This window comes from Spermophilus citellus (assembly GCF_964194105.1).
Source record: "Spermophilus citellus genome assembly, chromosome: 18".
Lineage (NCBI taxonomy): Eukaryota > Metazoa > Chordata > Mammalia > Rodentia > Sciuridae > Spermophilus > Spermophilus citellus.
In genome coordinates, this window is record NC_138200.1 from 56,409,740 (window position 1) to 56,422,167 (window position 12,428).

Below are 12,428 nucleotides of genomic sequence, written 5' to 3' on the forward strand. Positions count from 1 at the left end.
TTGGAATAATACTCAAAAAAAAGTTGAATGAAAAGAGCAGGAATACAATATGATAGTTATGTGTAGTTTAAAACATCCAAAACCGATTGTCTCCACATGTATATAGTAAGAACACAAGGTATTATCAGTCGTGAACAGCTATAAGGGGATTTGGATACTTTTGGGTTAGAAAGGAAATGGAACTAAGGCACGGTCTGCAAAGGATTTCAATTGAATTTGTAATAAATTTTTAAAAATAAATTTTAGGGTAAAATTTTAAGCTTTGATAAGGCTGGTAGGTGAGTCAGTGGGTGTTATGCGATTTTGGTGTAGAATATTTTATAAATTTTCTCAAGAGAAAAAAAATGGGATCCAGTAGGAGTGTTAGTTTAGGGGGATTTTTTCCCCCCCTTTCTAGAAGAATGAAACAGCAGGGTGTAATCTACATAGATCTTACATTGCCACGCTGTATAGTGGTAAAACAGTTATAACAAGTTTGTTTTTCAAAAGTGTGTATTTGTCTGTATAAACTAGAAAGTTATTTCTGAATATTAAAGGTAAAGTAAAAGCTTTTGAAAAGATCTAACCAGTCACTTGTAGATTGTTTACATCATAAAGCTCCATTGTTAAATTTAAAAGCAAATGCAGATGTGCATTTGACCTTGTGTGAAATTTCTTTTTTCTTTCTTTTTTTTTTTTTTTAGAGGGGGGGGAGAGAGAGAGAGAGAGAGAGAGAGAGAGAGAGAGAGAGAGAGAGAGAGAGAATTTTTAATATTTATTTTTTCAGTTATTGGTGGACACAACATCTTTGTTTGTATGTGGTGCTGAGGATCGAACCCGGGCCGCACGCATGCCAGGCAAGCGCGCTACCGCTTGAGCCACATCCCCAGCCCCAGTGTGAAATTTCTAATAGCTAACAGAATGGGTACAGCCCCCCCCCCAACAGATTAAACATTGATAAAAGGCAACATTTGTACTTTGGGAAAATTTAACAAGGCTAGAAACCTTTAAAAGTTCTCTTTCTAAAAATTGATTTGAGATTAAAAAAAAATTAGAACATGCAAAATTATCTAGGAAAAAAATGTAAAAATTAAATCGTCAGTCTCTATCTTAAATCTACTCCATTAGAATTTCCTGGGAGTGACATATGTTCCAAAACTCTCAGATGGGGTGGGAGGGAAAGGGAGGGGTCAGGGGATTAGCAAGGATGGTGGAATATGATGGACATTATTATACAAAGTACATGTATGAAGACTTGAATTAGGTGTCAACATACTTTATATACAAACAGAGATACAAAAATTGTGGTATAAATGTGTATTAAGAATTGTAATGCCAAAACCCCCCAAAACAAAGTACACGTATAAAGGCAAAAAAAAAAAAAAGCATAGCTTTACCTTAGATTAGGTAGAGGGAAGTGAAAGGAGGGGAAGGCAGGGGATGTGGGGATAAGAAAGATAGTAGAATGAAACAGACATTATTACTTTATATATGTGACTGTATGACCAATATGATTCTATAATATGTATACTCAGAAAAATGAGAAATTATATCCTATCTATGTATGATATATCAAAGTATATAAGTGCATTCTACTGTCGTGTATAACTAATTAAAACAAATAAAAAAATTTAAAAAGTAAATGGAAAGATGGATCATGGAAACAAACAAACAAACAAAAAACCCCCAAAACCTCTTGCAGGTGATTCTGAGCAGTCTGGTTTGGGAACCACTTCTAAGCCCTTTTGTTCCCAAAGGGGCTGATAGCTTTACTCTCTTAGGCTTATTGCTAGTGGCTGACTTGTCTTGTTTCTGCTGAATAGAATTCTGAGGCCACTTCAAGGCTTGCTTGCAAAAAATGAGTGACTTTTTTTCTTTGAAGGAAAGGCAGGGTGTGGAGGTATGACTCTTAATTTCTGTCCTTCTGTGTGGCTCAGTTACTTAACCTAGCGCCAGGCTGTTAAAACAGCTTAAAGTTTCTAGGTAGAATCAGGAAGATAGAGGGTTCTGCTCCTAACATAGATTAATTTCTTTCTATTCCATGATGTGTTATGTAAAGAGATAGGAGCCTTTCTCTGATGTTTTCTTTCTTTTCCTGACCTGAATTGGGTGCTCTTCCTAATTGTTTTCATAACTTGTGTATAACTGTGTCATGTGTATTTTATTTCTTGTAAATGTTGGTTTTCTTATGTAGCCTTTAAACTGTGTATCAGTGAGAGTGTTGGTTGATACATGGAGTTTACCAAATTAAAGCAAAATGCCTATATAGAGGTCAAGGACCTCAAAACAGCCTCACAACTGGAAGAAAATATAAAAAATCCGAGTAGGAAATAGATCACTAACAGTCCTTTTAGATGAAAGGTAGGGAGAGGTGAGAAGGTTGCTATGAAAAAGCAAGAATAGTAAGACAGAAGTTAAAAGTGGTGTTGACAAAGGAGAAATTAAAAAATTTTTTTAATTGTAGATGGACACAATACCTTTATTTTATTTGTTTTCATTTTTATGTGGTGCTGGGGATCAAACCCAGTGCCTCATGCATGCTAGGCAAGTGCTCTACCACTGAGCCACAACCCCAACCTGGCAAAGGAGAAATTGATAAAAGAAGAATAATGTAAGATAACTGGCAGCAGGAGAAAACGGCCATTGTGGAGAACCCCATTAGAGATTAGAAACAAACATAATTTTCGGCAAGCTCCTATAGGGTCCACAAAAATTGAATACCACAATTATTGTTTTTTATGAATAAAAGTTATTCAAGAAGGGCTGATATTTAATAGACTTTTTTTGGGGGGATGGTTACCAGGGATTGAACTCAGGTGCATTCAGCTACTGAGCCTCATCCCCAGCCCTATTTTGTATTTTATTTAGAGACAGGATCTCATTTAGTTGCTTAGCACCTCGCTATTTTTGAGGCTGGCTTTGTACTCGAAATCCTCCTATTTCAGCTTCCCAAGCCACTGAAATTACAGGCGTGTGCCACTGTGTCTGGCTGGACTTATAGTTTTATAAGATTCTAGTGTTCAATTTTAAGTCTTTTCCATAAAACTAATGAGACTCAAATACTTTTTTTTTTTTTTGGTTATTTTTTTGAAATATATGATGTTCAACTTTGGAGTTGGAAACAGTTTCCCTAAGTAATTATATTACTTCATCCTGCAGTTTGTATTTTAATTTTTTCTCCTAATCCACTCTTATTTTTCTTTGGAATAGATAATGATAATTAATTGATTCAAAATTTAAAAGCTACAGAAGGATTTATGATGAAGACTATCCTATAGATAATGATAGTTAATTGATTGAAAATTTAAAAGATACAGAAGGAGGGGCTTGGGATGTGGCTCAAGTGGTAGCGCTCGCCTGGCATGCATGAGGCACTGGGTTTGATCCTTAGCACCACATAAAAAAAAAAGATATTGTGTCTACCTAAAACTAAAATAAATAAATATTAAAAAAAAAAAAGATACAGAAGGATTTATGATGAAGACTATCCTTTCTGTTCTTTTTCATTCCATCACTTAGTTTCTTTATGAACAACTGGTGGTATCAGTTTTGTGAATATCCTTTCAGAGATAACTTGTATATTCATAATTATGTCAGTCTCCTTTGGAGACTTTGGTGTACTCATGATAGTCAACTAACTGTTGGTATTTTCTTAAAAATGCAGGTACATTGAAGAGCAGTTTTTAATAGCTCAAAACAATTCTATTTGTGGAACTGTTTTTTTTTTAATATTTATTTTTTTTTAGTTTTCAGCGGACACAACATCTTTGTTTGTATGTGGTGCTGAGGATCGAACCTGGGCCACACCCATGCCAGGCGAGCGCACTACTGCTTGAGCCACATCCCCAGCCCTGTGGAACTGTTTTATGTCCCTCAATTTCACTTCTGAACTTTCTAGATAAATTTGTAATGGAAAGTAATCTGACATGATCTTAGCTTCCTGTGTACCCAAGTCTCCATTGGATCCCCTTTCCTTAGAATGCATGGTTCTAAAGGGGAACATAGTTTTGAAAACTTGACTTGGAGAATCTGACTTGCCTATGCCCTTTGAAAACCACTGTTCCAGCGGGAATGTTTTGACCTTTCCTGTTTTGTCGAGATGGAATGATAAAGTATATCAAAGTGATTGTGACTTTCAAGAAAGTCCAAGTTTAACTACAAGGAGTCTTAGGCCGTAAGGGGTTATTTCTGACAATTACGTAAAGAATAAATGTAGAACATTTTAGGTTAATGTTACTACTGAGTTTTCCTCTGGATTTTTTTTTTTTCTATATTTGATTCTTAAACCCTCACCTGTCTCGTAATACTTTGGTTAAGCTCTAAATGAGGCACTTTCCACATACTAAATTTAGGTATTGTCTTTCTTCAATTAATTGTACATTCTTGCTGTTTTGGATACTGTTTGGTACTTAGATGTATTTCCAGTTATTGAGTGTTTTGATTTTCAAAATAGACCAAGCCTTAAATGTATGAATTAGGTGTTCATTTAATATAAGCGAGGGATTAGATTAGAAATTTGATATATTAATATAATACTTGACTAGTTTGTATGAATATGTAGAACTAAGTTAAAACTTACAGATTTTTTTAAATGCTAGGTGTTATGAGATCTTGACAATATAATCTGTTCCAGAACTTAATACTAATATTAAGATATCCAAAAGTTTTAACTCTTTGCCTTTTTATTTAGACAGCGTTGACGATACAGGTTTATACTTCTGTGTCATCTGTGGCTGTGGATTAAATGCATTACTTTTTTTAGATTGTGACAGCAGACAGCAAGGTCTTAATTTCATTTTCTTTTCTTTTTATTTTTTTTGCAGTTGGAGTGCCTAAAGCTTATTGCCTCTCAGAAATTTACAGACAAACGCATTGGCTATTTAGGAGCAATGCTGCTACTAGATGAAAGACAAGATGTCCATCTTCTTATGACCAACTGTATCAAAAAGTAAGTCTTCCCTCCGTCTTACAACTGCTTTGCCTTTTTTAGGGATTTCTTACAATAAAACATCAAGAGGTTTTATTTACTTATTTTATATTTAATTTATAGAATGTATTTGAATTGCTCTTGGTTCAGTAGCTTAATATGTAAAGAGGCTAATGAGCAAAGGAAAATGAAGGTATTATGCATCTTCAGGTATAAGAATATGTTGCAATGAAATGAACATTTGAACTTTTAGAGAAAAAAAGCCTTGGTGATATCTGGTCATTCTTAAGTTTCTTGGACTTAAAATACCATGAATAATGAAATTTTATATGTATTAAAAATTACTAGTGAAAAAAATTACTAGCACATATTCTGAGTAAATATGTTTTAAAGGTAAAAAGAGAGTGTGGTCTAGTTCATCTGAGATCAGTTGTATGGAATTGTATTTATTGTTTTTAATATGTAGCTTTTTTTTTTTTTTATACCAGGGATTGAACCCAGGGGTACTTAACCCCTGAGCCATGTCTCCAGCCCATTTTATATAGCAAGTCTGTAAACTTAACTTTCATTAATAATGAAAATACTAAGTTGATTGATTTATTCAACTTTATTGTAAGCACTGGAATAGAGAGTGAAAAAAATGGTCAGAAATCCTTGATGTCATGGAGGGTACATTTTAGATGTTCAGCATGATTCCTTTATACATTTACTTTAGATAACCCTCTAAGAGAGTTGCTTTAATTTTCTTGCATGCTCTGTTGCCCTTATAACTCACACTTTTAGTCACATGCTAATTTGGCAGTTCTGGCTGCTAGCAAGTTCATATTAGAGTTAATACCAAACCTAAGTGTAGGTTTGCAGCTTGATAAAAATTGAATGAGGCACAAAAGTAAAGAATACATCTGTGTTTAGTTTTAATGAGCACTAGCCAAGCCCTAAGTGAATTTTATTACTTTTTCAAACAATTGAGAATTGATCAACCACTTTATTCCATGGTTTAGATCATTCTGTTCTTCTCTTTCTTTCTTTTTAGTACTGGGATTGAACCCAGAGGTGCTTTACCACTGAACTACATCCCCAGTCTTTTTTATTTTTTTATTTTGAGACAGGATCTCATTAGGGCTGGATGCGTACACCTGTAATCCCAGCAACTCGAGAGGCTGAGGCAGGAGGATTGCAGGTTCAAAGCCAGCCTCAGTAAGAGCTAGGTGCTAGGCAACTCAGTGAGAACCTGTCTCTAAATAAAATACAAAATAGGGCTGGGGATGTGGCTCAATGGTTGAGTTTAATCCATAGTATAAAACAAACAAAAAACATCTCACTAGGTTGCTTAGGGCTCAAATAAGTTGCTGAGGCTAGCCTTGAACTTGTGATCCTCCTGCTTCAGCCTCCTGAGTTGTTGGGATTACAGGTATGTGCTACCATGCTTGACCTGTTATTTCTTTTAATCTGCTAATGAATGTGTGATTTTTGTTTTTGGTGAGTTTGTTTGTATTTTAGGGCATCATAGTTTTCAGCAGTTTTTATTGCTTAATAATGAAAGTTTGCTTTGAATATGGTGACTACCAGTAGAGTTTGGAGCCCTTCCTTTGATTTGTTCTAATGAGCACCATTCCTTTTGCACCATCAGTTGTCAGAATGTCAATATAGTAATAATAATTTGTTAGGATTATAGAATAATTATGTGTTAAGATTATGAAAATAGTTTGGATCACATGGACTTTCTATGAAAGTCTTAATGTCTTCCAGAGACCCTTTGAACCATGCTGGGCTAAAGGATACTGAAATACTCTGAAAGCTTGTAGCATAACCCAAAGGATAATTCAGCTTCTGGATAACAAGAAGGATTATACTAATCAGACAAGTTTACCAGTTCAAGCTTTGAATATTTTATCTTCCCTCCTTCCCTCCCTCCCTCCCTTCTTTCTTCCTTTCCTCCTTCCCTCCCTCCCTCCCTTCCTTCCTTCCTTCCTTCCTTCCATTTCTTCCTTCCTTCTTTCCTTCCATTTTTTCTAATTTGTTTGGTCTCTAGTAAGAGCCACTTAGTTGACATCACCATGATGGTGGTAACACATACATGAGAGAGGGAGAGAGCACATGATGAGACAGGAAGCCAGAGAGAGGGGAGGGCCAGTCTGGCTCTGTTATAACAATTCACTGTCATGGAAACTACTAACTTACTCTTCAAGATCAGTTCCCAATGACTTCTCAGTAAGTTCTTCTTTTAAAAACTTATTACTGTCTCTCATATCAACATACTGGGGACCAAGTTTTTAATACATGAACCTTGGAGAGGGACACACTGAAACCAAGTAATCAGCATCTGTATGTGCACAATCAGATATAGGGGCTCACTGAAAATATATGGCTTAGTTTATTAAAAGTGGCTTTATTAGCTTATTTTTTATCATGATACTGATAATTATTTTTTTGAAAGAATAAAATGTTAAAAATTATTTAATATAACTTAAAAGTTAATACTAAAGCATAAGATCAAAGGTTGTAGAGGCTAACAATTTCTGTTGTGTATGCTCTTATGGTAGAGATTGTTTTTCTGATTTTTTTTTAAAGAGTATTTTGGCTATTGTGTATATTATCTTTTCTTATAGTTTGTAGTAGATTATTTAAACATCTCTTAAAACACTTTTGTTCCATATTTTTATTGTTGCTAGTTTTTATTTCCATTGGTTTGCTCAGTTTTCTAATGTGGGTGTCTTTCACATCTGTCAGATAACATGTTGCCCAATTTCTTCTTTCTTTCTTTTTTTTTTTTTTTAACAATATCTTTATTTTTATGTGGTTTTGAGGATCGAACCCAGTGCCTCATGCACGGTAGACGAGCACTCTACCTCTGAGCCACAACCCCAGCCCATTTTGTTCAATTTCTAGTACTTAGGTATTTGGAAACTTTGGGTGTAAATTTATAGGAGGGACTGTCATTCGGCTCACTGTACTACTAATTTGTAATAAATTTGGATGAAACATTTTCCTTCTAATTACTCCTGTTAGTCATTTTTATTATTGGAGAAATCTTGAATCATTCTACACTTGTTCACTGAATTGTGAAGTTTGTTCATGGGAGCACTAGGTAAAGTGTGTTTGTTTCTCCCTCCTTTCTCTCTTTTGTAGTGATCTTAATCATAGCACACAGTTTGTGCAGGGGCTAGCACTTTGTACCCTCGGCTGCATGGGCTCCTCAGAGATGTGCAGAGATCTTGCAGGAGAGGTAGAGAAGCTCCTGAAAACCTCCAACTCTTACTTAAGGAAAAAGGTAACTTTTAATGAAATTAATATGGATTAGAAAGCAGATTACTATTTTGAAAGTTCATATGATATAAAGTATTTCTCTCTGCAGAAAATATATTTCAAATGGCTACATGTGAATCTTAATTCCACATTTTTCTAGGAAATTATTTATAAACAAGCAAGTGTATTAGATATCCTAGGTGGCATATCACTTCCTAAATAATTTAAACAATATTAAAACAAATTGATAACAGGCAGGTCTTTATGAATTAATTTTTTTTCTCTTGTGTTGGGGATTGAACCTGGGTCTGTGCATGCTAGGCTAACACTCTGCCACTAAGCCACAGCCACACTCCCAGCTCATGAATTAACTCCTATACTATTAGCGCTCATGTCTTTGAGTGCCCTTATCTCTGGAATGGCAGTTTCCTTGAGGGAATAATGTAGAACTCACTTTCTAAAATTGGTATATCTGATGAGAATAGAAGAGACTTATTCCTGTTTTCTTAATTTATCTGCACTCATTTGTTGATATAAACATTTTATTGAGTTTTTAAGTTATACTTCAATCCAAAAGCTTTTGTAAACAAAATGTATGGAATTTAAAAGTCCATGAAATGAACACCTATCATCATCTGGTTGGCATTTACTGTGCCTTTTTTCTTTTCCTTTCTCTTTCTTTGTTTTATTTATTTATTTATTTATTTACTTACTTACTACTGGGTCTTTGCCACTGAATTACATCCCTCGTCTTTTTTGTTTTTTATTTTGAGACCGTGTCTTACCAAGTTGCTTAGGGCCTCACTAAGTTGCTGAGGTGGGTCTTGAACTTGCAGTGCTCATGTCTCAATCTCCCGAGTTCCTTGGATTACATGCACGTGCCACTGTGACTGGCACTGTGCCTCTTTTTTAATGGTGTGAGAAAGAAGCAATGAAAGGGCCAAACCATTTCAATGATATACCTTTAATGATGGCTGCCAACAAAGTTTGTTGGTTTGTTCGTTGGTCCCTCCCTCCCTTCCTTCCTTTCGTTCTGGGACTTCTATCTTGATACAAATTGAGCAAACATAAAACAATGATTGCAATTGATTTTAATCCCCTGAGTAAAATGGAACTCAATATACCGATAAATAAACAGATGCAAATTGAAAAGCTGTTACTTAATGTGCAATATCATTTAATAAATGTAGAAAGAATTACTGAATTAAAAATTTGCCATTTGGCATTTACAAAAGAGAAGAGAAAAGGAAATGCTTGTGCATTACTGTGCCTTTCTCAGCCGTTCTGGAAAGCAGTGCAACAGAGTTTTGCACATGGGAGGCAGCTGCTCTACCACTGAGATGCATCCCTGTTCCTCTCCTTTTGAAAGGACAGTTTTGCTGGAAATACAATTCTTGGTACACAGTCTTTATTTCAGTACTTAATTATTTTTCTAAATATTTATTTTTAAGTTTTAGATGAACACAATATCTTTATTTTGTTTCTATGTGGTGCTGAGACTCGAACCCAGTGCCTCAAGCATGCTAGGCAAGCGCTGTTACCACTTGAGCCACATCCCCAGCCCTATTTCAGTACTTTAAATATGTCATTCCACTGTCTTTTGTCCTCTTTAGTTTCTGATGGTAAATCAGCTGGTAATTGAGGATCTTATTGAGAGTACCTCCAATGTGATGTCTCTTGCTACTTCCAAAATGCAGAGTTTAATTCTTTCCTTAATTTGTAAGCCAGTACTTTTTTTTGAACTATGTGAGCTACTCTTATAAGGCACATTGTTGCATTAAATAAAATATTCCTTTGGATTAGCTGCCCCTTCCCCACAATTCACCATGGGGGGAATGAACAGAAATCTTGTTAATCTGTCTAAACTTTTAAGGTTTTTGACTCAAATAATAGCTGTGGTTACTGTGGGGTGGATAAATAAAATTGGTCTTTTTTGGGGGCGGGGTGGGTACTGGGGTTGATTGAACTCAGGGTCCCTCAACCACTGGGCCACATCCCCAGCCCTATTTTGTATTTTATTTAGAGACAAGGATCTCAATGAGTTGCTTAGCACCTCACTGTTGCTGAGGCTGGCTTTGAACTTGCAATCTTCCTGTCTCAGCCTCCAGAGCAGCTGAGATTATAGGCATGCACCACTGCGCCCGGCACAAAATTGACCTTTTTTTTTTTTTTTTAAGAGAGAGAGAATTTTTTATTTATTATTTTTAGTTTTCGGCGGACACAACATCTTTGTATGTGGTGCTGAGGATCGAACCCAGGCCGCACGCGAGCGCGCTACTGCTTGAGCCACATCCCCAGCCCCCAAATTGGCCTTTATTTTATTTTATTTATTTATTTTAAAAAATATTTTATTAGTTGTTGATGGACCTTTATTTATTTATATGTGATGCTGAGAATTGAACCCAGTGCCTCACACACGCTAGGCAAGCGCTGTACCACTGAGCCACAACTCCAACCTGAAAATTGATCTTTAAATGTACTTTTCTAATAAGACAATCTTTTCTTTAATGAAGACTAGTTAGGTATATTTCAAATTATTTTCTTTCTTTCTTCCTCCCTTCTACCTTTTTCCTTTCTTATACTGGGGATTCAATTTAGGCTCTTGTAACTGTGCTCTCCCACTGAGCTAGGTCCGTATCCCACTTAGATGATTTTAATGTTGGCAGTGTTGGTTGTAGTCAGTATAGATGCTGTTAAAGTTAACAGCAGATTTAAAGCATTTCCAGTTTATATCCTTCAGTTTCATGATGTATTTATATCTGTTGGTTTTCTTATTCAGAGGAATGAGTATCAGAAATGGAAGTCTTTATCTAATTTTTTTTGCTTCCCCAGAACTCTGCATACGTTCTGTTTAATTTTTGATAAATTCATATTAACCATGGTCTAATTTAGAAAATTTTTACCCAGTTGTCTAGCAATATATGAATAGAGGAACAGCAGGTGAGCTAGAAGTTCTTCTTCATTAATGCAATAGTATGAACTGGAAAGCTCCAACCAGTTAATAAATAAACAGTAAACTATCTTCTTTATTTTTCTAGCAGATGAACTAGTTGGTGAAGTTTTTTTGTTGTTGTTTTTATAAGATTGGTTGCCTTGGCTTACCTGAAATAAATTTTTTGTCCTTTTATTTTTTTATAGGCAGCACTGTGTGCTGTTCATGTCATCAGGAAGGTTCCTGAACTTATGGAGATGTTCTTACCAGCAACAAAAAATTTATTGAATGAGAAGAACCATGGTAATGTGATTTGGATGAACTCATGAAGTACTAAGGGAGAAAGGGAAAGAGAAAAAACTTAAGGCTATGACCGCCTGTGTCTCAGGATGGTGGACTTGCCTTGCTGCAGTGCTTAGATAGTTTCTAGCAAGGTCTTTTCTGCTCACTTATACTAGTTTCATAACTAGATTGATTCTTCATAGCAAACTTTGTCTTTCATCTCTGGTCCTCTCTTAAGTTGTTAATATTCAGAATAATGTATGACTAATTCTACCCTTTGTTTTCATGTGTAAAACCTTTTGATTTCTTGGCTATTTTATAATAAAAAGTAATTTTCTTCATTGTCATGTGGTAGGAGTATGAGATAAATGAAAAATCTTTTGGGTTAGTTCTAACAGGAATTTATAATGGATACTCAGGTATCTTTATGTAAATCTTATTAGGAATTAAGCATTTTATTCTTATTTTGAAGTCAGTGAAACTAAATTCTGAGAACATTTATGTGTCTTAAATTCTAAGAGGAAAAAATGCTACAGTGTATTTCATTTAATTAATTCAGTGCTTTGCCCAGAATTCTCAAAATATACTTGTATAACAAATGAATATTTTAGTCCCTTATTTATCTCTTAGTGAAAAGTATTGTGAGATTCTCTTTACTGACTTTGGAACGAGCAAATTTATCTTGTCATTCATTATTATCTTGGAGTTTTGATATTTTTTTCAGAAAATTTAAAATCTTACTAAGATTTTTGTCTTTTAAGCTGTCAGAACTCAGCTAATAGTTTTTTGAGTAAGTATGGAATAGAAGAGGTCTAGAACACATTGACTATCAACATGTCCTTTTGGATATTCTTAGATGGAAAGGTGTATTGTTGTCATTTTTAAATAATTATTTTGGTCACACAGTTGTTAAAGATACTCTGATTTGACTGACTTCACCAGTATTCAATCAGCAGGCTTCTAGTAAGTATCTCCTTTGTATTCACCACAATGCTTAGATTCTTTAGGGGACTAAAAAGGAGAAGTAGCAACTATCCATTTGGAATTGATCTTCAGGAACCA

General features: G+C 35.0%; 1 protein-coding gene across 2 annotated transcripts in view; it reads left to right on the plus strand.

Moving 5' to 3' along the window:
- Positions 1 to 12,428, plus strand: part of AP1G1 (adaptor related protein complex 1 subunit gamma 1) — a gene marked incomplete at its 5' end in the record, with an annotated part of 85,117 nt that overhangs the window by 34,202 nt on the left and 38,487 nt on the right. For both annotated transcript variants that reach the window (XM_081273902.1, XM_081273901.1), the window contains 3 exons: positions 4,803 to 4,927; positions 8,036 to 8,177; positions 11,291 to 11,387. In XM_081273902.1, coding sequence (XP_081130028.1) covers positions 4,803 to 4,927; positions 8,036 to 8,177; positions 11,291 to 11,387 — 364 coding nt within the window. The remainder of the gene's footprint in view (positions 1 to 4,802; positions 4,928 to 8,035; positions 8,178 to 11,290; positions 11,388 to 12,428) is intronic.